This window comes from Microchirus variegatus, assembly GCF_963457635.1.
Source record: "Microchirus variegatus genome assembly, chromosome: 2".
Lineage (NCBI taxonomy): Eukaryota > Metazoa > Chordata > Actinopteri > Pleuronectiformes > Soleidae > Microchirus > Microchirus variegatus.
The window spans coordinates 6,954,062-6,981,237 of NC_139803.1; the positions used below are offsets into that span (position 1 = coordinate 6,954,062).

At 42.1% G+C, this 27,176-nt stretch overlaps 1 protein-coding gene across 1 annotated transcript; it reads left to right on the forward strand.

Moving 5' to 3' along the window:
• The first annotated feature begins 692 nt into the window (after window positions 1-692).
• On the forward strand, window positions 693-26,815 carry sh3pxd2b (SH3 and PX domains 2B). The gene is made up of 13 exons (XM_083885826.1): window positions 693-1,015; window positions 3,383-3,463; window positions 9,743-9,818; window positions 13,979-14,055; window positions 17,606-17,697; window positions 20,578-20,603; window positions 21,853-21,984; window positions 22,085-22,186; window positions 23,015-23,132; window positions 23,217-23,431; window positions 23,524-23,570; window positions 23,672-23,797; window positions 23,893-26,815. Exons 1-13 carry the CDS (start codon window positions 944-946, stop codon window positions 25,411-25,413), a joined length of 2,685 nt encoding a protein of 894 aa, XP_083741952.1. The 5' UTR covers window positions 693-943; the 3' UTR covers window positions 25,414-26,815.
• The last annotated feature ends 361 nt before the right edge of the window (window positions 26,816-27,176 follow it).

The following is a 27,176-nucleotide window of genomic DNA, read 5'->3' on the forward strand; positions in this document are numbered from 1 at the left end:
AAGTTACTTATATAATAATTACATATATGGATCAATACAACTTGTGATATTAACATAAACCACTGTCAAACAGACAATATCCACAACATTCAAATAACAAAAAAAAAATGACAATAAAAAAAGGGTAATGTTCAAAAATAATTGAATACAAATTATTGTGTATGCATGTATGCATTTAAAGATATTGTTCCAGTGTCCAGTGTAGTTATAACACATTTTTTTTTAAATTTAAGGAAAAACAAGTGGTAAAGTGATAGTATTATGTGTAATCTGCACTGATTCACACTTTATAACAGAGTCGTAATCTCGAAACACAACAGAAAATCACATAATCTAATGCGTAAAACCACGTTAAAACCACAGGCGAAGATGCGTAAAATGTCTCCAAAGCTGCGTCTGCGTGTGTTTGCTTCATTCAAAAACAAACGGGAAATGAAAAAGTGCATCCACACAGTGATACAGCTTTAAGTGATCAGATGATCGTGCAGCCCGTGGTTCGCTGTGACGCTGCAGGGGCAGGTCCACGGAGCATAATGGTCGTCCCAGTCTGCTCTGCTGTAATGGGAGTGGGCGAGCTGGGATAGGCTGGGAGTGTGGTCGGTGTGGAGCCGTCAGCGGGACGGGACAAGGCTCAGGCACAGGAGAAGAAGAAGAAGAAGAAACAGAGAAGCTAAAGAGCGAGTGCTGTGAACTCCTGGCCTCCTGGTTCATGCTGGGCTGGAGAGAAAAAAAAAGCATTTGTTGCATTCAAGGGTTTGGAATCTGAGCGGCGCGGATGATCCAAAGAAGCGCAGCCGAGGAAACTTTCTCAGCCGGGGATTTGAGGTTTGATCGCTCCTGAAAAAAAAACAAGAAGAAAGAAGAAGAAGGGGGAAAAAAAAAACCCACCGGGAAATCAAGTTTTCTCTCTTTGAAACCGCGGGGACCTGAAGGAGAGGACGTCATGCCACGGCGCACAGTGCTAGAAGTAACAGTGCAGGATGTCCAGAAGAGAAGGACTCCCAACAAACACTATGTAAGACTCATTCTTTTACTTTTATTTTCTGTTTTGATTTGATTTGATTCCTGAACTGAGGAGCAGACCGAGGCTGATTCTGCAGCTCTTCTTCTTCTTTTCTCCTGTGGTGAAGTTAAAAACAAAGAGAGGATCAAATTACAAGCCAGGGAAAATGTACAGAGATACTTTCACAACATAGGATTTTCTTTTTTTCTTCTTCTTTTTGTTTTAAACATGTCTTGTTAAGGTTCTAAGTCATATTAGAGGAACTGATGTTAAAGTGGGTGAAGGTTGACTTCACTATTTCTTTATTTATAAGAACCTCAAAACAACATTTGCTTTACAAAGTATCGTAGATTTAACCTCTTTAATAACTCAATAACTGCTTTTGTTACCATTAAAGAGTAACTTGAGTGACTCACATACATATTCACAGTTTAATAAGCTTTGTTTTTAAAGCCACCACAGACTATAGTCCACCATAATCCCCACTGAGGTCTCTTCATATGTGTTTCCCTCCTCACAGACAAACCCAGGTCTAGTCCACAAACCATAATCCTCAAGAGTTAAAATTGCAGCATCCCCAGCCGGCTTTGTCATGCCTCAGACTTTCCAATTAAAAACAAACAAAAGCCAAAAAACGTGCAGACACTGATAAGTAGGAAGTCCTGAGGAGTTCTTAAGGTCACTGCAGGTAAAACAAGGCAATGTTTGTACAAGAGGAGGGAGGGGGGAAAAGAAAGGGGGGCCCTAAATGGAACCATATGTCACGATAGCATTTGTACTTTTATGACCTCACATTTGCCGTACAGTCACAAATAGCAGGATCTCTGCCAGTGTATTGGAGCTTATATTGTACCACTATAGTCCAAACGCCAGAGCAGGAGGAGAAGAAGCTGGTAGACAAGAGGAATGTGTGTGTGTGTGTGTGTGTGTGTGTGTGTGGTCATTTTTCCCTCATTCAGCACTCATCTCCCACTGGTACTGCAGAGCCCGAGAGTGGGAGACAAGAATGCTAAAAAGCCAAAAGACTTTTTTTTTTTCCTCTTATGTCTCTGCAGTTCATAGTTAAACAATGGAGCTTTCATCATTCTTGTCTGAAACTGAGGGAGTGGGTGAGAGGGTTTGGGGGGGATGTACGTACATGTCCTCTGGGTTAATTTGTCTCTAAAAGTACACACACACACTCTGACACACACACACACACACCCACAGTTAGATTAAAGTAACACCTATGACATCATGCAAGCGAGAGAGGGGCCAATCGCGGCGCTGCCAAGTCGTCAGCAGGTGTTTCGTGTTGGTTCTGTGTATCACAGTGCGTGTCTGGGTTTGTGCCAGCGTTATATGCATCCTATGGTTTGGTTTGTATCCATGAGATATGAGGAGGAAGTGTTGCTGGACCGGACGTCCTCCCCTAAACACTGCTGTGAGTGTTATTGGTCAAGGACACAGAGTTCTCGGGGTCCTGCGTCCTCTCCATCTGTCCCTTTGGTCTCTGTTGCATGTCGTTATGTGGGTGAAAAGTCTCTGCACACAGAGTACAGCTTCAATAAATAGTAGTTGGCTGCACACAATCCTGACAATAACCCTTTCTTTTGCACACATACTATGAATTTAAGTTTACATAGATTCGCTGTTGACTCTATGCATCACTCAAAGTTGCTCTATCCATCAGCTGCATCTGACTTTTGTGCTGTGAAAAAGAGAAAGAGAGAGGGAGAAAGAGCAAGGCCAGAGAGAGAGAGAGAGAGAGAAGCTCTGGGAGTGGAGCCAGCGGCGTTCAGTCAGACAAAGCGAAACCACCCAGGAGTTTCCAGTCACCTCACTGCTTTTCCTCTCTTGTTCTTCTTTAAAAAAGGGGGGAAAAAAGAACAGTGCCTGTTGCCCGTCAGACTGCAGTGATTCAGTTTGGTGCATTGGGTTAAAAGCTTTGTCACGTTTCAGTGTTGTTGACTTAAAGTTTGGCGGCATTTCAAGAAGATCATTATCTCCATGTACAGTAATTATCACTGTGTTTTAATAGTGGAAGGTCACATTACACTTTGGATTCCTCCGTCGCTGCAGTTTTAAAACAAAGCAGCGTTGTCAATGCCACCACATCATATCCATATAGGATAAAGGACTTCCTCCTCTGCAGGAAGTGATGCAAGAGGGGGACCGGAAGGGAAGTAACATGCATGACAGTGTGCGACAGTCATGCTGTTTCCTTTTTTCCTCATGATGTCCTCAGGACGAGTCACATCACTGACCGAATTACTGGCATCATGAGTCAGGAGTGTTTCCCTCAGGGGAGGAAATGGGAGGGGGTTTGAATAATCAAGTTAGTTAACAGTAAATGTGATGACATGTTAATTCTAATGATCAATTTCTCTGCTTTTCTAGGTTTACATCATCAAAGTGTCCTGGAGCGATGGCAGCACGGAGATCATTTACAGACGCTACAGCAAGTTCTTTGACCTCCAGGTAACTCCAGCCCCCTTTTACACCTATGATCCCAGCTCGGCACGGCACGGTTTAGGTTATATGAAACTGCTGCGACACATAAACGAGTGACTAGTGACTTGTAAAGCAGTTGTTTTCAGTGTAACTGAATCATTAGAATGAGTTAATTTGCTCAGTACTTCTTCCACGACATGATTCCATCGCTAAATACACCAGACCCCTGTATTAAATATTGAGATTTTAGACAGTAGTTGTTGGAGATTAACCCACGTTTTTTAGGATTCTTAAGACTTTTTAACTGATCTACAGATCCTTGTGCCAGACGTCTCTTCTGTGTGACGTCACGCATAGTATCGCCTCAGCTCGCCTGAAACATGCCATAAGTGTGACCCTGCATGTGTCGTATGGAAAAACATGTTTGTGCAGAATCTGATGGGTTATAACTCTTCCATCAGCCATTTCCAGGGACTCTCCACACACACTATGCCCCCATATGACACTGGTAATTACCCTGTGTGCGAGAGGAGTCGGAAAAATGTCCTGATGCAGTGAGCGGAAGACAGTGATGAATGCGACGACCGCACTGATGACCGCAGAAATGTCTGAATCATTCCTTAAACGTCATGCTGCCTGGTGTCTGTTGCACAACCAGGGAATCTCATTAGTATCTTATGGTTTCCCCTTCCTTATTCCAGAGGTAATGGATCGGCGGCCTTTTGCCGAGAGAGCACAGACTCCAGGAAACACAGAAAGTCAATGTGAGGCAAAGCATGCTGTCAATGTAATGGGATTAAATGGCTTTTAATTGATTAGCATGCTCCACGAGTGAGCAATGAAATACAGAGAATTATAACGGTCCGCTGAGGTTTTCTGAGCCTGCAAACATTATGTTAAACGGAAGAATGCAAACTATTCCATTACTAATTTCATTATACGAGGGTAAGGGTTGCCCATAGCCCTGCTCATATCACATAACTGTGTTTTTAATTGCATCACTCTTTTGTTTTAGATGGATTTAAAGCTATGAACGGCGATAGCAGTAGCATAATCAAAGGAAGATAGAGTTAGGGCTGTTTTTTTCCGCTCTGCACAAAACACATTTTCTTAGTTATGATGGCATCTATGGGCACAAATAATGAACAATAAAAACAACAAATAAAGATGGTCATTTAAAAGCCAAAATATGAGATGTTGTTTTGGAGATTTTGTGGATTAATTAACTGTCGTCCAGGAGCACTTAAAGAGTCTGGAGTTGGTTGAACATCAGCCAGTTTGTTCTGTTGCTTTATTCAATTATATACTGTATTTTTAATGCTGTGCGTGATTAAATGACCGGAGGATATTATGAGACTTTTAAATATCTTCTTTCAGAGCATTTTGGCTTCCGAAGAAATCATTGCATCATAACCAATGCCTCTAAATGGTGTCTTCATCAATTCCTACGCTCAAAACCGCCACTAATCATCACTGAGAAGTGACAAATATAGCATTAGTTCGGCGTTACTGAGTCAGACGAGCATGCAATGCTCTGCAGTACATGAGATATTTTCAGTTGGGAGATTCCCAGCAGGTGTTAAAATCGCAGCGCGCTCTCAGCTGCTTCCTGCTGCGTTGACAGCCTGTGGGTGAGCCCGCGGCACTGGAGGAAATATCGATCCCACGGGCGAAAGAAATGGAGATTTCTCCTAATATTCTGCAGTTAACAGCGCTGGGTTATTTTAGAAAGTGATGTCATATAAAAGGAGACGTGAGCTCACAAAAGTACTGCTTTCAAGATTAGTTGGTTCCTTGTGGGCCGACACTAATCATCATGCGATAGTGACGTCATACCGAGTTATTAGCACTTTCTTCATGAATAGGCAACAGTTTTAAAAGGTGTAAAAATGTATTATACTTTAACAGTGTTTGGACGTTAGTAAGCCTGAGAGCCAGACAGGAAGTGTTACTCACCACATCCTGTCAGCACAGCTGGCCCATGCAGCTGATGCCGTAGTTCATCCAGTCAGCAAGTCAGGGTTTTTAATGTGATCACTGACCACAGGTTGTTTATTCACTCAGAACTGCACAGAAGTTGTAGTTAAATACTGAATAACAGTTCTTACTCACCTGGTAAAGATTCTGTTTCCCAGGTGAACATATTTACTGCTTAATAAAGGTAAATAAGAAATGGTGCATAACGTAAGCTAAAGTAAAGTAGTCTCTGATTACTCACGTCTCACATGTAGGACGGCATACTCTTCATTAGGTGCCAGACGTTCGTGTCACCCTGAGATATTTTCTGCTGCTTTTCACCTATTTTGTGTACCTGTGTCCTCCTCAGTAATTACACGCAGAAGACGGTTCTTTAAGCTGTTAAATACGGGCGTAACTGAGCTGAGCAAATCGGCTTTTTTAACAGAAAACCTGAGGTTTAACAGAGTGTTTCACTGCGGTCATTTGTGCACAGAAATAGACTGAGCTGATGCTTCAGAAAGATGGAAAGTGCAGAGGGTTTTGTTTTTTTTTGCCATCGGTTCATCCTTGCACATTTGTGATTTTATTTCCATGTCACTCAGAACAGTTTCCAGACTGCACACGTGTTACATCATTACATTAACGTCACATAATTTCCATCAGTAGTTATAAGAGAACGGTGACAATATTTTGTTGTGTGCGATGCTTGTCAATACCACTTTTTGTGCTGATATCACAAACTCAAGTATCTACTGATACCGATATCAGTCCGATTTATGAACATATAAAGCTGTTAACAACACATCTATACCGAGGCAGCTCAGTGTAAAGTAGAGTTTACTTACCAGATGTATAGTGTTTGTTTCTCAGTCCTGCTCCTCCTGCGTGTTTTAGATGTTTTTTCCCTCTGCTCCAAACACACCTGATTCAAGTAAATGGCTCATTACCAGGCTTTGACAGAGCTTGTTGATGAGCTGACGAGTGTGTTGGAGTCAGGGAAACATCTAAAACATGCAGTGTCCCGAGGACCAGGACTGAGAAACCCTGAATGGTCCTGTAACTCAGCTTAAAATGCATTTATCCAAATGATAAAGTATGATTTTCACTTGTTTTTTTTTAATGGAATCTATTACTTGGAGGTTTTAGAGAAGATCATTTGTGATTTTTGACCTTTCTGGAGCTAGAAAGAGAACGGCTTTGCAGGGATTTACTAAAAGTTAAGACCAAAGAGAGTTTCTGACCATTAAAAGTGTCAATTTGCATCACTATACTTTAAAATAAGCACATTCTTGATCATCTACACCTGCAAAATACTCATGAAAATCTCAAAAATATTTTTAGTCTTTGGCAAAATTGGTGTTAACCCCGGGCATATGATGACGATTTCTGATGAAATGCCGGGGTTTTTTAACAGCATGATTCACTACAAAGTGTTAAAATGACCTCATGCATGACACTGAGTAAAATAATCTACTGACATCTACGACAGCAAAGAGTGCAGTCATTGTTCTCCATGCGTCCATTCAACGACACGCTGCTTCTTCTCAGAACGTCTTCATTAGGCTATTTTGAAGGCATGTGATGTGGTTAGAGCGGATATGGACTCGACAAATGATCGCCCCCTCGGAAGATTACATTAGTCTCTGTCGCGGCAGGAATTGTTATATTCACTCACAGTGTTTTTACAGTCGCATGGTCATATTAACCCCCGACACTGGCTCTGTTTCAAATATGGCCAATTAATTGCTGGATAATTACTGTTTCAAAGACGCTTTTAATTCATTTTAGAGTCATTTTCACAATATTTACTTGGCATTTCCTGGAAGAATTGAGATCTTCTTGGTACAGTACTAAAGAATAACATCAGCATCTTGTGTCCACACAAGAATATACTATATATTGTATTTATACTGTATATGAAATCCACATGTTGGCCTTAAAATGTGGCACTTTCCTGTGTTCCGCCTTGGCCCGATGTCGTCCTGCCTGAAGGGCATGAATATTTGATGCTGGGTGTGTGTGTGTGTGAGTGAGTGTGTGTGTGTGACGTAACTAATATGTGGAGGAGACTCGCTTTACTTTACTCTGTGCAGATGCCTTTTCTCTTGCTGGAGTGTCTCTGATTACAGAGCAGATATGATCCGGACACGGTGCAGAGCAGACACAGAGACTGGGTGTGTCCGCACTCGCAAGTCAGACACATGAGAACAATTACAGTGTGTGGGGTACTCACACACACACAAACACACATGTTATTGTCATTATTGTCACGTTTTACACAAAATAAAATATGTAAACACATCATTTATCAGTCAAAATGGGTCAAAGGTCACAAATGCTTCAACTTACAGTACACAAAAAAACTGTCCACCTCTGGTTTGTCGTCTTATTTAAGTCAAACATCTATATTCATCTCTTTCTTTTTGCTTTTCATACTTGATGAAAACTCCAAAGTCCCTCTGACCTCCTGTAGAGGTTTGGAAAGCTCATTACAGGAGGTTCAGCTTTTAATAACCAGTCCTAATCTGCCATGTATTAAAATGAGGAGCATGTTCTAGATAGAATCAAGAGAAGAAAAAACTGCAGAAAACTAAAGCCAGCAGGGACCTGTAGACATCCAGTGATGTGCAAAACATCTGTCCTCTTTTATGCTTGAACATACATTTTCTGGCTGGTGTTACCTCATCCGTACGTCTGCAACCGTTCAGCGCCTGTCAATCATTTCACACTGTGGATATTACGCCAATCTGGCAGTTTGCGTGGCTGTAATATTTCACCCTCACTTTTAAATCGGTGTTAAATGTCACTTAGACTTTGGTGAAGCAGCGGCATTTTTGAAAGGCTTAATGTTTCACATAATGAAGGATAACAAGTTTCTCGCCATCGGTCAAAGGTCAGATATTTCTAATAGTGGAGGCAATGAATCCTCCTTTGTTTTAAGTTATATAGAAAGCTACTTTGTTTTCACCCTTGGATGCTTTGGTGTGCCACAGTCTTGTCAGATAAAAATCATATTATCCCGGGTTAACGTTGAACAGAACCAGCTGAAATTGTAATAATGTCATTATGTCCTCGCCCCTGTCTGAGTTCACATGTCGAGGCTCTAACCACATCCACAGGATCGTCTTCATCTCCTGTGGGCTCACAGTGGAGAATATAATATAATATAATCCAGCCACTGATTGCTCGTGTTATAAATCACAACCATTGTCTTGTGTGAAAAAGTTCGCAGACCCATTGTTGAATGGTGAGCAATTTCCAAGCAGACAAGAATGTGTCTGGAGGTTTTATGTTTTATGGAAAGCCAAAGAATAACACATCAGTAACTGAATGTCTTGTTTTGCAGAGTGAATTGATGGCATTTAACTGCTCAACCAATAATAATTACCAGAGAAAAAGGACTTTAAAATCTATAAAAACTTATGATTAAATTAATTTGGCTCAACAGCTTTCATAAATCTGTCTGTGCAGAGAAAAACACAGATTTACAGAAACACACTCATTTAAAGTAATGGATTCTGTTCACTGAGGTAATTCGTTTTATTCCTAACCCTAAATCTTTTGAATGGAGGTGAGTAGATGTCAGAGAGTGCATTAGAAAAAAACAGAGAGAGGGTGCACTTGGTCAGTACGGCCAGGTGTGGGGTTTTTATTGGCTTCAGCTGCACAGAGAATGGAAGAAACACACGTTTGTGCAGCGTTCACAATAGACTTAATGCATTCTCTGGCCCCATACGCTGCCCTTAACCATCACAACTCATCTAAATCCAATTGTAACCCTAACCCGAGCCCTAAAACCAGGCAAAATGTCCTCACTTTCCCAAAATATCCTCAATCTATATGGTTTGTATGTCGCATTGGTCTTTTATGCACAGAGAGAAGTGGACGCAGGAGATGCAGGACGACCTCTAGGTCAGTGTGAAATAAGAAGAAAGACAAGTATTTAAGATTTAAGAAGAACGAAAATGACAATTAAGAAGAAATCCAAAGGAGCCACTCACGACTCTCTGACCTCTTAAAATAAAATGACAAAGATATTCCACTATGTCAGTGCAGTGCTGCCTTTAGCCCTTAGCTACAGCAGCACATGAAGCAGAGAGAGAGGGAAAAACCATACCATCTGCTCAGTGCATTCCTAATCATTGGCAGGCCTCTCCGTTATTGGCCAAATTCCTCGCAGTAACTGCTGATTTGTACAAATGTGAACCCCGTCCTCTCTCTCTCTCTCTCTCTCTCTCTCTATCCGGCTGCAGCTATACCCCGTTGTGCGTTAATATGTGTACGTGTGAGTGTAAATACTTGTGTTATGTGCTAATAAGTTTGCTCCTTTTTATTGTGTGATTACAGATGGAATTGCTGGATAAATTCCCAGTGGAGGGAGGCCAGAAAGACCCAAAGCGCAGGATCATTCCTTTCCTTCCAGGTAATTGGTTGTTTAATGCACATCCGTGCATGTGTGTGTGTGATAATTATAACTATAAGTTAAATCAAGCAAAAAGGATAAAAATGCAGAGAATGTGCTGCTTTCTCTCGTCAGAATCAATGCACTTTGGGTTTTTCACTGCACTGCTGTGTGTTTCTCTCTCCATGAGAAACATTCGCAGGCATGCGGACAACAGTGACTCACTGATCGACTGCAAATGAACCGAAAAATAAAAAAACGTTTTTCTGGGGGTTTACACAGTGCACGCAGAGTATAACCAGCCACAGTTATCTGAAGCAACCACACAGTGAACGGTGCCCCCCCCCCCCCCTCCATCAGACATTTCCCATTTCTCTGTGGTGTTGGCTGATTCTCAGAGTATCTGTTTTGCTGTGTAAAGGTAACAAAACTTCGCTGTGCCGCTATCACCATGTGTGAAACCTGAATTATAGTTTGTTACTTTCCTTTGAATGTGCTCAGAAAATTTCGTTTTCTGCTGCTGTAAGTCATTTCTGTTTAAATGTTTGAAAGAACGACCACACCCATAACCCCCACTACCAAGGCTGGGTATGGGTGGGTGGGGAGGATAGTATTATTTTTGTGGCCATCCAGGTCTGGAACTCATTGAGAGAATACACACACACATGCACACACACTTTGTTGAACCCTGACTTGCAGGCAGATTAAGAGGGAAGAAAACTAGAAAAATACTTCTTATCTACTTTTACCTTCTAGTTAATATTTCCTCTACTTTTCACTTTCAGACCAGTGAATCCCTACGAAGCTGTTTGTATCCGTGGCAGGGTGTTGCTGGAAAAACATTATTTGTGCTAATACTTGGCTAGTCTTTAGAGTCATGTCATACAGTGCTCCTCTGAGTTGCGACTGGACGTTAACATTTTTCCCCCGATCTGCAGAAAACAGCCAAGAAAACAATTCACTTACAAGTCTGAGGCACGGAAGTGGTTTTCCCTCTTCTCTCTCCGTTTGATATATTATGTTTTTACTCTTTAGTTATCTTATCCACATCAGCAAAAGGAGTGTGGTATATATACTATACTGAGTTTCACCAGGTGTACGTATGACGAGGCGGGCGTGGTTGTCCAGTCAGCTGCTGTGTGAGGAAGTGCAGTGTTTTACATTTATTTGGTGGTGAGTGGTAGCGGTTGGCACTCTTGCCTTTGCAGCAAGAAGTCCCGGGGTTTGCGACCCCGTGTGGGTTCAGTCCAAAGACATGCACGTTTGGGGATTAGGTGAATTGGAAACCGTAGGCGTGAGAGTGAATTACCAATTATCTAAAGCTGAGGTTGTTACAGTTTTTTTCTCCTCTTCCTGAACTTGAATCCTTGAAGTCGACTGTGATTTAGTCATTTAGCTTCCCGCCCACTTTTCCCTCTTAATGATAGATCTACAGCTCAAACTTGTTTCTTGCTTGTGATGGATTTGCTCTGCCTGTCACTGTACAGATTCACTGTAAGAGGAGAATAATTCACAATCTGCTGTCAGTCCTTGGTAGAAAAACACAAAAATATTCATCCAAACATGAGCAATGACCTTGGTTTTTTTTTTTTTTTTTTTTTAATGCCTTATTCATATCACGTTCATCTTGTCTACAGGGGAAAGTAATCACTGCTCTTGTCTACTTGAATATGCTGCATATGGCGCGGCATTAGAGACCCGACTTTGGCAGCACCTCGTGAAGATGTGCGTGCCCTTTTGTCAGGAAACACACAACTTATTCTCCGAGTTTCTTTAACTTAGAAGTATCACACTTCAAGAGTATTCAAGAGTTTGAACATTGGCCATAAACATGATGATGCACTGTTTGAACGTTGAATGTTTCCTCCCTTAAAGTGCAGAAATATTCAAAACGTGTCCATAAAATGCCTTATTTTTACTTTTCTTTGTTCATTCATTCATTCATTCATTTATTTAATTCGTAAACCTACAAAAAACGGGTATTCTTTAATGGTTTAAGCTGCTCAAAATCACAAGTACAAGTGTGAAGAGTCCAGTGATGAAGGAGTGAGTGCTCAGAACACAGCGTGTGTCGTGAGTAAGGTGTGTGTAACACTGACGCTCTTTGTGTTTCCATCCCCATCTCACGACCTCTTCCAGGAAACCAAAGTTGTTTGATTCTCACAGTCACTGCTGGCTCAGGGAGATTTGTCATAAAGTCAACCCTGCTTCAGTCACGTCTCTTCTAAACAGCTCCCTCCTCCTCCTCCTCCTCCTCCTTCGTCCACACTCCCCAAACAAGCCCTCTTCATTGGCTGCACCCTACGAGTTGCCGTGCATACAGAGTGGGCAGTCATCTCTCCTGCCTGACCCCAGAGAGTTTTGGAAAACTGTCAAAAAAGCTTTTTCTGTTAGAGGAGTGATGACGGGGAGGAGAGGCCCGAAAAGAAACAGACACAGAGAGAAAGAGGGAGAAGGAAAAAGTACAGTATGTGTCTGGGGGGTTAACTTTCAAAACTGAAGTTTTCCAAAGCTGTCCACTCCAGACAGTGTCCTGCAAGCCTCTCTGCCAACATCAAACAAACTCCGAATGTCTTCTTTCATTCTTCAAGTAGCCAATATTCTCCCTCACAGTGAACTGTACAAGGCTCAGTGACAAAGACTCAGATGGCAGGGATTCATCATCTTAGATTTGTTAAAAAATCGAGATATCTGTTCCCCTTTTCAACCAGGACACAAAACCCCTGTAGTAGAGCAAACATCTGGCATCTGACCATAGTCGGAGGAAGGGATTAGCATTCCTTCCCAGGTCAGTGTTTATCAGCTTCAGCTCCGTTTAGCTGTGATAGAAACATGGGTGGACAGAAACAGAATGAACCAAGCCATGGGAAAGGAAGGGGAATAAAAGAAAGAAAAGAAAAGTTTTTAAAAAAAACAAACACTTATTCTTTTCTCCACTCGTGTCTGGACTCGCTGAGGACAGGAAAATGTTCTAGTGATATATATCAGCTTCTCAGGCCGTGACTTTAGTTGACAGTCGTCTCCAAACACAAGAGGAGGAGGATGTCAGCACTAAAGAGAGAGAGAGAAGTGGAACTATGATGGTTTGATAAGTTCCCCAAGGTAGTGTTTTTTTCGTTGTCTACATGAAAAGACAAAAAAATACAGTTTCACAACTTCCAAACGAGATGAAACTCCAAAAACACTTGTTTCTGTTGGGATATTGAACACATTAAACTAATCTCTATGTGTCTTCCACACACAGAATCTTTGTGGTTTAGTCTCTTGTGGGTTAATGAAGCAGAAAAGGCCATTTTTAGTAACAGAGGTGAGACGCCACAGCTGTAGGTGGTTTGACTATTCTCTACTCACATCCTGTAACCCATAAGGAAGCAGAAAAGGCCATTTTTAGTAACACGCTGTAGGTGAGACACTCACTTCTTCTGTGCCCACGTCCTGTGACATGCATTCATGTTCCAGCAGGTTTGCTTGAACTGAACAAACAGCGTCACCCCTCGATGTTGATGTTGGCGATACAGAAAAGAAAACACGTCCAGTTCTGATTTCAAGATCTTATTTCAACGTCAACGTCTTCCTGCTCGGTTTAAAGTGCATGTTGGCATTAGCGATGTCTCTGCGAATGTTTAAGAGGAGTTTGAAAATAGATGCTGGCTCCGAAGAGTGTGTTATAAGAGGCTATATTTGCAGCCGTTTCTTGTTATTGTTATGGCGAAAAACTCAGCCTCGTCTGTGACTGTGGGCATTTGTGCCGGAGATAAGAAGAAGGGGAAGTAGCATTTAAGCTGTCTTGCAGTTTGCTTCCCCCCCAAAAAAAATCATTTATTCATGACTTGGAAAGGCCAGGCTATTCACCTAGCTCTTTACCCACCTCATTGTGCTGTCAGTGTTATTGATGATGCCAGTCTGTGTGCGTATGCATGCTAATTTTTTTGTGAACCACATTTTCTCAAAGCCGGTGTCCTTATTGATCTTCACTCGAACCATAACTTTGGAAAAGTTGAGCAAAGGGAAAGGGAAGCATTTTCTTTCGTTACGTCATGCTTTTATGTGCAGTATATGATGTTATTTATGAAGTGTGGTTATCAGAATATAATGTTGTACGGGCAGCAACCACTGATATACTCATTTATTATTTAGTTATAGCATCTTCTAAGTCTGTTTTTATACTCTCTTTTTTTAAGGGAAAATCCTGTTCAGGAGAAGCCACATCAGAGACGTCGCCATGAAACGACTAAGGCCCATCAACGAGTACTGCAGGGTGAGCGCGCCGACCAATAACATGTGACTTTAACTCATCTGCAGTCGCTGTTTTCTTTTTTTTTTTGAGCGTCCATGGAAACCACGCTGACCTCAGAAACAACAAATGGAAACCAAGGCGGAATGTGGAAAAAAACAAACTATAGTATTATATCAGCTTAGTCATGAGTAGGAAAAAGGGAAATAATCTATATTTATCTTCCGTGTGAGAAAATCACCTTCTTCCCACATTAAATTGTGAAATTCATCAGATATAATTTAAGCCACACTCTACTCTTAAGGAGATTTTTTATCCGATGCCATATATTGAGAGTGATTTCATTGCCCTTGTCTTCTAAACTGACACCGTGTGATGTGTGCACGCGTTTTATGAAACTCCCAAGAGCAAAGCTTTAGTGGCAGCAGACGTCCTGCTGAGGCGTCCTGATCGCTCCCCAGGTGATCTGTCTCTGGCCTTCGCTCCATACGGAGGCAAAGTGAAGGATAATTCCTCAGTAGGGGATATCACAAGTGTATAAGATGATAAATGTGACATTGGAAGTGCTTAGTATTCCATAATAACACCGTACTTTGCATGTTTATAGTGACAGAATGTGCTGAGTTTGCTCTTTCTATCCATTTTTCTTTAACCATTGTGTTATACAGTTTAATCACTTGGCTCTAAGAAAAGGGGGGAAAACTATAACAACTATACCAGCGAACTGTGATCATAAAACTGGCTTAGTTATAGTCCTCTCCCGTTTGATAGAAACGTAACCATAGCGACAGAAATAAACAAGTGTTATTCAGCTCCGCGACAGCGAGGCAAATATTGTGTTGCCCTTGAAATCAAGTTGAAAACATTCCTTTCAGAGTTGTTTATCTGGGCATCTGTTGTCGGTCAAACATTTTACAAAAGTAGGAGTCGCACGATGTTGCCGTGAAAACACTGAGAATAATGAGCTGATGTTAAATATCTGGTGTTGTGGTGAGAAAGAGCTTCCCCCCCTCATTGCTGAGCTTGCTCCAGTCAGCACATCCACAGCCCATAAGCTATGTTTTTTACTCAATATTGAAAGCTCACCTTATAGGGCCCCTAAACTGGAATCCACCCCTGCTCCTTTCCTTGTTTTTCTCCTCCTCGCGGGATGTTTTTACAAGTTAGTTCCAACTCCATACACACACACACACACACACCTTGTATATATGTTTTTATCTCTTTTAAGAGCCTCATGAAACCGCCATTTACTCTACACTCATTATTTCCAGAATAAAGGAATTTTATTTTACAAGGCCTCAGGGTAAAGGAGGAAAGCTTTTATGTATGATGATTCACTTTGGGGACTAAAATAAAAAATGTACAGCTGGTGTAGGCAACATCTTGGCAAAGGACTTTGGGGGGAAAGGACAGAGCAAAGTGTTTAGTCCATGTCTTTAGGCGCGTTTGTCTCACACGTCAAAAGTGTCTATCACAGATTATTGGTCTTAAGAAAGCATCAAACAGTGGATAACTGGGGTATTACAGTGTTTGCAGAAGCAAAGCCTGAAGTTAAAATACATGAATTGCATTTTTTACCCGCCCCCTCTGCACGCGGCCAGATTGACGAGATGCGAGTTCATGTTTTTATTTGGAAAGAGCCGAGTCAGCCTTTCTGCTTGTGCCGTCGTATGCTGAGGTTTTAACCTGAATCAGGGAAATTCCCTGGTTTTTTGTGAAGTCTTGTTTTCATTCAACTCGAGCAAACAATTGGATGAAAAGAAGACGGATACAGAGAGAGAGAAAAAAATAAAGAGTTCGCTGCTGAGCTACGATGAGGAATACCATACCACCGCATAAAAAGAAAATAAGTTGGGCAAAAGGTCAAAATATCCTCACAAATAGAGGCTTGTTTGTTTCTTTTTGGACCTAACAAAGCTATAAATACAAGTGCACACGCACACTCACAATTACCCTAATGCTGCCTGCTGTAAAGAACACCCATAAAGTCCATTTGCTGTAATGTACCCTGAGCCTCCCTCTCACTGTCTGTCTCCTCCCTGGGGAGAATTGTAATGAGCGGTCGGGCCTCAGGCTGACACGAGCAGAGGAGATAAATCCCAGGAGTGTGCAGCCATGTCTCTGACCTCAGGACCAGCCCATGACTGGACAATATCGCCTCATATCGGCCACTTCTGCTCCTGCGGCTCAGTGTAATGTATGAAGCCGCTGTAGCTCCACAAATCAAAATATGTCTGCGTTCACGTGAAAAACTGTTGCCGTGACGAGGCAAAACGTGGCACAAGGACACCTTGGTGGAGTCTCTTGGCTCTGGTTTGCACATCCATCACTCTTGATTCCGTATGAGCACGTGTCAAACAGTGCAAAAAAAGAGAGACTTTGCTCCCTCAAAGGACACAACTGAAACACTTAGGGGTATTAAAATCAGAGGTAGAGTTCCAGCCGCTGGGAGCTTGATGTGATGGATCGCGTTGAGCTCTGCCTGCCAGCCAACGGACGGGAGGATGGAGTGAGAAAGATCCTCAGCAAAAAGAGTCATTGGCAGCGTTTATTCTGTCTTCTGGATCAGGCTGATTATCTGAGTAAAGAGCTGCCCTTTAGAAGTTTGTTTGAAGGAGAATGAAAGACAGATGAGGAGAGGCAGAGAGAACACAGGACAGCTGAGGAGAAGATGGAACGTGTTTGTCTTTCATCTCCAGCTCTGTTGTCAGGGCTCATCTCACTTTTCACGACTTGATCTTCCACAGAAAGGCGAGATAAAGGAAGAAGGTATAGTTCAACGAAACCCTAACTAAGAACATTAAATATGAGAGACGACGCTGAATTATCCTGCTGAAGCCTCTGCCCAGCGCTGCACAATCATCGAAAATTTGATTTTGTAATAATCTTTTTAATCTTCATATGGAATCGAGAGAGAGAGATGTTGACCTGAAAGTACAAGGGCATCATACTTTTAACATTATTACAGCTTTTGCATTCAAAAAACAACAAAAACCTGCATGGCATATTAAAAAACCGAGGGAATTCAATTTCCGTTTTCCTTTTTATAAAATACATACATGAATCAATTGTGATTTAACTCTAGGGCTGCAGCTTTAAGACTAATTAATCAACTACTACAGTATTAGTCAACTATTTTGATAATCGATGAATCGGTTTGAAGCTTTTTTGATTGTTACAGCTTCTTAAATGTAAATATTTTCTGGTTTCTTTGCTCCAAATAAGAAAGAAATCATTAAAAACGAAGTCATTTTGATTTGATTCAAACAATGATCGTCATTTTTTAAAGCTTTAGCATTAGTTCAGCTTCTTAATAGTGAACCCTTCCTGGTTTCTTTGTTCCTCTATATGACGGTAAACTGAATTTTCTGCATTTTTTTGCATCTGCACTTGTACTTTGTCTACACTGGAATAATTCATGCCAGCACTGGTAAGAAGTCTGTAAATTGCCTGTAAATACTTTGTACAGCAATTACTTGCTTGGTGACTTCATGGAGTCTAGACAGACAATGAACACCATATTTAACCCCTGGTTGACTTCTATATACTGAATTGTGTCCGTTTCTTTCTCCAGGCCCTCATTCAACTCCCAGTCTACATCTCCCAGTGTGAGGAGGTCAGAGTTTTCTTCGAGACCAGACCTGAGGATCTCAATCCACCCAAGGAGTAAGTGATCTTGCCCTTAATGAACCATCGTTACACCCTCTAATGGGCCTGGTTTTATGCATTTGCATTACATTCCTGTTAGATCTTTCAAGCTTATGAAAAGCTTTAATGGGTCATTTTTCTTTTAAAATGCTGAGTTTGCATCTGGGCACAAGTTCAGCCTTAAGGCTCAGGCCAGTGTTGTTTAGAACCACTGTGTTGCCTCTTGTAAACATCAGTCGACACATCAGCGTCATAACCAGTGCTGACAGTTACTCTGTGGACAATAATAAGGTGTTTTTTAAGGTTTTCCAGCACCTTTAGTGCAGGGAAGGTCACGCACATGTGTGTGTGTGGTTGGTTTCAGACAGACCATAACACAGCTCTCCCCCCTTTTTTGTTTTCCATCAATGTTTTTTTTACACCAACAGCTGTCAGCTGAGACATTATGGTCACTTTTTAACCGGTCTGTCATCACATACTCATGTGAGACATTAGTCTGAAGGAAAGAGAGTTGCTAAGTCTTGTTATATTTGCCCAGAGTGTGAGAAAGAAAAAAAAAGAGTGGGATTTACAATATCACAATATCACTTTGTCCTAATCCTTTACTTACAGATGATAGTTGCACACATTTACTTAACTTTAATATCCTCTTTTACAGCAGAAAAAGCATGTTTTTTCTATTTTTTATGTCGTTTTTGAGGTCACGGAGACATTTTCACAACGACCATCGTACGAAGCGTAACAGAAGGAAGCACCAAGGACGTCGCTCAAAAATGCCACCGTCGCTGCATATTTTACTTCACTGCCTCCTAAACTCAGTCAGCACAACGGGCGACAAATTGACGACGCAAATCACGGGTGCAGATGCATGGATCGTAGTCGGAGTGGATAAAAACCTGTCTTTATGCATTGTTTAAGGAAATGTAATCATGTTTTGTTTACTTCATATTTAAATCAGCCAAGTAGTGAAGAGTTCTTGCTCAATGACATTTTTACTGAGCTCCTTTAGCTGTGGAGTCTTTGCGTACGAGTCTGGATACGACAGCAGTTTGCCTTTACTGTCAGTTGTGAACGGATTAAATGTCACTTTGACATCTGCTGTGTGTCGCAGTCCTGCGACGATGACCGAATTAGTCACTGACGTTATTACATCACGTAAACCAGACTGAGAACCAGAACTATTGTCAAGTATTGCGTCATAAAATCATTAGAAAGGAAAGGCTCTGTACTTTCTCATCATTTTGTGTTATATAACAGCGCGAGGCAAAAATTCTCAAGGACAAACTTAGTATGCACAGTCCAGTGACATTCATATTTTTAAAAAATGTCAACTTTTTGGCTCTCTGGTGGCCGCGTGCCAGTTGTATGATAATCAGACGTGGACGGATCTCTGAAGTGGTAATTATCTAAGAGTAAAATGGGGCCAGAAATATGTCCAAGAGAATAGAAGGTCTGTCAGTGGAACGGTGTTCTCGACAGCTCTGCCTCTCTGTCCTTCAATTCTCACTTTCAATTACAATGGGCTTTATTGGCACGGGAGTCAAACGTTTACACTGCCAAAGCAAGAGTGAAAGTAAAGCAGGATGGTGTAGGAGCAAAAAATGAGGAGTCGATTAATCTCTCGATTATTTTATCGATTAAACGATTGGTCAATAAAATGTCAGAAAATGTTATAAAAAACGTTTGGCAAACCTCAGTTTTGAATGATTTCTTTGTTATGTTGAGCAAAGAAAAAAGAAAATATGCACATTTAAGAAGCTAAAACAATCAGAAAGCTTCTATACACAGTGTATCTACAGAGGACAATACAATAATGTGTCAGACTAAAAATGCTGCTGTTTTAAACAGGAAATGTAAATAAAAAGGACAGATACAGATATGACCGTGTAGACATATTGTGCAGGCTATAAAATGTGCATATAAAATAAAATGCTATTGCATGATGTAGAATTTCCTGAGTAGCCTTGTGCAGATCTTCTCTCCATCCTCTAAGAGGTTACCAAGGGCACATACTGTACCTCCTTAGTCTTCATACAGGCACAAGAAAGAGAGAGTGGGGGAGCATTTACTGGAGACAGATGGACATTGGAAAGACCTTGGTTCATCTTTATTAAAATTGGATTACTGCTCTCTGCGAGTGCAGCCCTGTTGTTTGGCTGACTGACAACAGTGTGCAGACACAGCAGCAGCAGACACCGCTGTGTGCAGGCAAGATTTATAGACGCGGGTCCATAAATCTACTGAGAAGGACGTCTTAAGGCTTCCTCCTTAAAAGAAAAACTAAAGTGCAAAAGTTAAAGGAGAGGAAATTTTAGCTGTAAAGAGGAAGCGGAGGGGAAGTGGGAAAGTAGAGAATAAAAGGAAGAGATGATTGTTTCTCATTTGTAAATCATGTTCCCAAAACGTACATATTGGTCTTGTATCACAGTCCTCAGAGATGTAGTAAGTTAATGGATTTGTGTGTGTGTGTGTGTGGGGGGGGGGGGTGATTTACTGTGACCTGAGCCTCTGCAATTAACAGTTCCTCCAGCTGAACAATGCTTTATGTGGCGGCTGAGAGCCTCGGTGTTAATGCAGGGGGAAAATAAGCGAGAAGGCGCTGCCAAGGAAACGATCGGGAGAGAGCGAGAGAAGACGGAGGAGTGACTTTAAGTTGACGTGGAAGATGAAAAACACTACGATACAGGCCTTTATAGATATTACAGCAAGGAGACACCACGCCTTTTCAGGGAGTCTAGACATCGGACTAATGCCTGAAGCAGACACAGCAGATGCTCTATAAATAATAATATAATCAAACTGAACGATAAAGGGGAATTTTGTTGTTATTTCTGTCCTCAGCTTTGTAAATTGTGCTTATATCCTGGTCGTAATGTGTTGATTTCCTCTCGTTACCAGGGAGCCCATGGGAAAGAAGAAATCAGGTAAGATGACGGCTTTGTTTGTGTGTTTTAAATCAAAATGGCGTTTGTAATCGTGTAAAAAAAAAAAAAAAAAAAAGTGCAGATCCTGTACTTATTCTTCATTATGAATGCAAATCCAAAATAGTGTAGTACAACATTATCTCCATCTAGTGGTCACTGAGTATTAAAAAGAAGATTATTTCACTTCTTCTGCCTGTGCCATTTTTTCATCCTCTTAACTCTCCTCATATTTTATTTATTTTTTAAATTGCATCCATGTCATTTTTTTCAGTTCTCTTCTCCATTCATTTTCCTTTCCATCAGGCTTTGTGGAGCGAGCGACCACTTTCCTTAAGCGAGGTAGTAAACATATACTGTCATGGTTGGTCGGGCTGTGTGTGTGACCCCCCCCCCTCCCTCTCCGTCCCTGGCCTGGGCAGGTGGGATGATGTGGCTCTGTGTTCATGGCTTGTTGGGGCTTGCATTGGTTCTATAAAAGGAGTGATACAGTAATAGAAGTGAGGCTCATTCTTTTTGGGTTGTGTTGGTGGACAACGGCAGGACTTTGACTTGTGCATATGTAGTTTTACTGATTTGTTTGCATGTTTTAGCATCATGCAAAATCAGGGAGAGGGAAGTTTTATATTACAGAACAGAGTGTTTAATGAATGGACTGATTATTAAACTTAAACTGCAGCTGCTCACTGAGGAGTGTTGGCGCTTTAGGGCTGGACAGAATTAGAATAAACCACATTTGTGCTTTTTCATATTTTTTTTTACACCCCTTTAAGATTGTCAGACACCCCGAAAAAGCTTATTTTCTCATGGAAAAGTACATTTCTGGTTGTATTGTGAGCCCTTGTGTGAAAACCTGGCTTGGTGCTAACATTGGTGTTGGGTCTCACTGCTGCTGGTCTGTGTCTGTGTGGATCTTCTCAGCCATTTTGATGATTAAACTTCCTATTATTCACTTCTATTCTATAAAATATCCTCAGTTCTCCTGTCACCGTTTCCCTCTCACACCATCATCTCCCAAATCACAATAACCTCCTCTTGCTTCATGTCCTGGAAAATCTCCATATTGTAGATAAGCCTCCTGCACTAAACTTTTGACCTTTGAATTACAAACTCAGTGATAAATGACACTAAAAAAAAAGTGAGGAGAGGCTTCTTTACATGATTGAGATCGAATCTGTCGTTTTGACTCAGACATTAACGGGAAGAATAACCAGCTAAATAAGTCCGTGCCGACTTTGTTGTGCCCTGACAGGAGATTCCACGTCAGTCGACGCTCTCCTTCTCGACCAGTACGTGGCAGTAACCGACTACGAGAAGCAGGAGAGCTCTGAAATCAGCCTGCACGTGGGTCAAGTGGTGGAGGTCATCGAGAAAAACGAGTCTGGTAAGTTCTATTTGCTCAGGATTGGATTGAACTCAGAAACTATGCCGGGAATATACAAATCTACTTATACATGTAATATTTTGCTGCGTCTACTTTCAAGGCTGGTGGTTCGTGAGCTCAGACGACGCCCAAGGCTGGGTTCCTGCCACCTGCCTGGAGGCACAGGATGACCCTGACGACTTTAGCCTTCCAGGGGAAGAAGGTACATGAATAATTAAGCTTTTTCCTCCAGGTGCAAACTCCAAATCTGTTGTATTTCTGCTTTAACTGCTAATAGATTCATGGAAATATGTCATTTGAAAATCGCTGTGGCATACACTCAGTCCACTTTTGTGAGACGGTCTCTCATCAGACATTCACTGACACCGTCACATCATCATCATCATCATCAGGATGACCGTATAGTACTATATATGTAATGTTCCTATTTTGCCCTGCTCACCGCGCTGGGATCAGTGCCGCGGAGATTCTGGTCACTGCCGAGGCACGTGGGTCGCCGCAGAACTTTAGGGGATCTGTTCAGCACAGGCTTTGGGCAAGGTGGAGCGCACGCCTTTCTTTCTTTTTCCCCCCTATTCTAAATGTGTGTGTGTGTGTGTGTGTGTGTGCATGCTCAATGTGTTTGCTGCATGCGATATCCAAGCATGCATTTAAACCCTTGCATGGTTGCACAGGTTGTTTTCTTGTGTCTTTGTCTGTAAAAATGTCAATTAACCAACATTTTTAAACACTTGCTAGATCAACAGAGTAGTTCTACCCTCTGTAGTATGTAATAATAGCAGGAATTAACTCATTTTTAGTACACGTTTGTCCTATTTGTGCTTCATCTTCTCACTCCACAAGATGCAGCTCAAGCCTCTAAGCCTCATTTATTCAGTTGACCAAAGTCAAGCCACTGTAGCAACAAAAGAATGAAAAAAGGGGAGAGGGTTGTGTTGGACAGGCATTTGTATGTGTGAGCCTGTATTCTGTATATTAATACTCAAAACAGACAAGATCTTATGTTTTTTCCTTTCTTTCTTGACTCTAGAAGAGAAGTATTCAGTGATTTATCCGTACGGGGCCAGGGACGAGGATGAGATCGACCTGGAGAAAGGAATGATCGTTGAGGTGATTCAGAAGAATCTGGAGGGATGGTGGAAGATCAGGTAATTTAGCCGGCAACCACGTGGCAAAGGTTTCCCTTTTCAAGGTGTTGGGGACGTATATAAAAAGTTAATTTGGTCTTTCAGGTACCAGGGCCGTGAGGGCTGGGCCCCGGCCTCCTACCTGAAGAAAGCGGACATCCAGAGCCAGAAGCAGTCAGCGGGAGCTGCTGCTTTCGCCAGCGCCAACGACCTCGACGGGTTCTCCAAACAGAACCAGCAAAACAACGCGGCGAAAGAGAACCGAGACAACAGCCAGAAAGAAAACAGGCTCTCGCTTTTCTCAGAAAACAACAAAAGCAGTGAGTTCTATTCCAACGCAGGGTTACTGCTCGTGATTCTGAAGCAATGTCTTACCGAGTTGATATTTATTATTTGTCCTTTGCCTCCACAGAAATAGGATCAAGACACAGACCTCCACCACGTAGAGATCTAACTATTGTAAGATTTGACACCACACAGATTCTCTTTTATAAGACTCCAAACATTCAGTTTTCATCAGATTAACCACTACATTTCTCCCTCTCTCTTGCGTTGCACAGCCACGTGGTGCAAACCTACCCAAGCCACCCGTTCCCCCTCTGGTTGAGGAAGAGTTCTACACCATAGCTGATTTCCAGACAACCATACCTGATGGCATTAGCTTCCAGGCTGGAGTTAAAGTCGAGGTGGGTCAGACACCTTTAAACCCATATGAATTGAATTTATAAATATTTAAGTACAGTGAGTTGACATCACTCTCCTATTTTTTTTAACCCACCAGGTAATTGATAAGAATTCAAGTGGGTGGTGGTACATCCAGATAGATGACAAAGAGGGCTGGGCCCCGGCCACCTTCATTGACAAGTACAAGAAGACCAGCAATGCCCTGAGACCTAATTTCCTCGCCCCTCTGCCCAATGAGATGGAGAAGCTGAGACTGGAAGACGGTGGTTTTCCGAGTGGTTCGGGCACAGATGACAACTGGTCCAAGCCTTTACCGGATGAGCCAACCGCAGCTGCCGAGTCCCGGCCTAAGCTGAGAGACTGGAAAACCAGTGCCAACAAGGGAGGCGCCGCCTTCTCCGGGCCTTTGCCTCCAGCCCCAGCTGCCCCTCCTGCTGAGGAGAAACCAGCTCTGCCACCGCGAAGAGAGTCCATCAATAAGAGCTTTGAATTGGAGGTAGCAGAAAAACCAAGATCCGATCTTTCCAAACCTTTGCCTCCCAAACCCCCGGCTCCTGGGGTCATCATACCTGGGGTCATCACACCCAAGCCACCACCCTTCAAACCAGAGAAAGCACCCGAGACGAAGAAAGAAGACAAGAACAAACCTCTTCACCTTCGCAATGAGATGGGCCTCGAATGTGGTCACAAGATCTCTGCCAAAGAGGTGAAGAAGTTTAATTTGAAACCTGTGCCTAAACAGCCGCCGAAACCTAAACCAGAAACACAAGAGGAGAAACCAGAGGCACCCGGTCCTTCAGTGTTCATGAAGCCCAAGCCAGTGCTCCGGCCCAAACCTGTCCCCGCTGCCAAGCCAGATCCACCGGCAGAGAACAAACTAGACATCACCAACCTGAGAAGCAAACTGAGGCCGTCGAAGCCTGCAGACGCGTCAGTGGAGGTCAATCATCAGAACGGCACCTCGGCAGCAGTTAACAGCGCCCACCCCAGTTCACCCACGACCTCTCCCCCCACCCATATCCCGACTCTCAACAATACTAAATACTCTGATGAGCCGAAACTACCCTCAAAACATGTCAATGGTCATAACCAGGATTGCTCCCCACCCCCAGGAAAACCAGCAGTTCCTCCCCATAAGGAAGCCCCTCAGAGACCTCCCGCCATGGCTCCAAGAAGACCCCCTCCTCCAAAGAAGACCGACCCATCCAGTCCACCCGATCTCAAACTTCCATCTGCTCCAAAGGTAAACCAGGAAATGCCCAAAGGGCCGCCGCCGCAGCAGCTCAGCAGACCCCCTCCCCCCAAACCCAAAGGGTTCGTCCAAGCGCCGGCAGAATCCAAGGTCAACAAAGTCCCCATTCCCCCCAAGCCCCAAATGAAGAGCGAGAAGCCGAGCCCACCCAAGGACAAGCTCCCGCCTTTACTCAGGGAGCCCGGTAAGGACGAGCTGTATTTAGCCGTGGCGGACTTTGACGGGGACGAACAGACGTCCTGCTTCAGAGTGGGTACGGTGTTCGAGGTGCTGGAGAAAAACAGCAACGGCTGGTGGTTCTGTAAGAATGTAGGAGAAGACGTGGAGGGCTGGATCCCCTCCAACTACCTGAGCAAGAAACCCTAATGTCCAACCATCGCCGTATGAATAATAATAAGGATTTAGACGAACAAATTATCACTACTTTGTAGCTCATAGGCGTTTTTTCGTTTTGTTTTTTTATTTATAGGTACCTTTTTTTAAATTGTTATGTTTGTTTTTTATAAGGATGTTGAACCAGCAATAACACATGCTCTTATGGGAGCTTGTGATGTTTACTTTATGTTTTTATAAGCGTTACGTGAGATATTATCTGCTTTTTATTGCCGTGTGTTTGTTGTGGCCTGTGCCATTACAACGGCGAGGTGGATTAATTCATGTGTCTGCAAGTACAAGTACGTGTCCATGCCTTGTGTGATTATGGTGCCTCTATATTATTATGCCAAGTGCTTCAGTGCTTTAGAAACTGTATGCAACTGTAGACATCGTCTCGGAAAACAATCTAAAATTCTACATCACAGTAGAGATGCTTGAATCCTGCAAGTTTTGATGCTGCAGTAAACAAAAAAAACAAGCATCTTAAAGACCGCACACACACTTTCCAGGGGAAATTCAGTGGCTTCAAGTGCTAAAAGAGACGTAAAAACAGTAAATGCCAAGTAGAAATTGCTGTTTGTTGTAATAGAAAAACATGCAAATGTAATGCTTTTCTTTGAATTGAATTTAGGGTTTGCACACGCGTCAGGAAGAGAGCAAATTGCATTCAATTTCATTGTAGTATTACTCTTTTTTTTTTTCCTCTTCATACTCGTATTGACAAAATATAACACAATGTGAGGACGAGGCTAAAACAACAACACAGAGAAGGTGTAAGAAAGCTTTGTCAAAGGTATTTTAACATGAACAAAAACATTAGTTAAGTGTGTCTTTCTGTAGCAGGAGATGGGTGGAATCCACAGTAAATTTGTGCAATGATATACAGTATTTTAAATGTACAGTCTGGACATTTTTGGTGCTCGGGTAACAGCAAAGGATGACCATTGTATAAAAATGTTTTACATGAATGCTTGACTGGTCTCAAGCATGGTCAAAAGTTATTTTTATTGTACAGTAATAAGAACGATTATCTCTCTTTTTCTTCGATCCATCTGTTCGTGTCTTTAACTCTGTACTGGGGTTTTTTGGGGGGGAGAAAGAGCCGAAAAGGGAATTAATTAATTATACTAAAAAGGTAAAAAAAAGGCTAAATTGGATGGTAATGTTGGGACAAATTCAGACAAGGCTTCAAGCTTTAACTATCGTGTTCTGCTTCTAGTTGCTTTAATGGCCAAACACCACCTCCCATTCTTATTTCATACAGACATTTGTTGCCAGAAGAAGTTTGAATATACCTAAAACTGTAAAGAGAAAGGTACAGTACAGCACAGAGTCGATGGCGTCATTATTGTAATCTTATTTTACTTCTTTCCTGTGTTATGTATTTTCATTACAGTGAGTCCTCTTTTTTTCCTCAAGTCAATAAAGTCTCAAGATTTTTCAGTTCAACCGTCGCCGTGTGTCTGAATTAACTGCTCTTTAGTGTCGGTGCACACCAGACAAATCCAGATTAAGGCAACGAAAACATGCACAAGTTATTTTTAAATTGCTTTACAGACGCTTCACGGCGGCAAAAACAAGTTGTTGTTGTTTTTGACCGACACTGCGAACAATGAAGAAAGAAAACCACGAGTCACCTTTAAAATAGATCAGATAAAAATACACAATGTTTTTGTGAACGTATGATTTAGCCTCATTTTGACCATTTTCCTCTTACTGATCTTTTTATTTCATTATGTTGACTGACATAAACT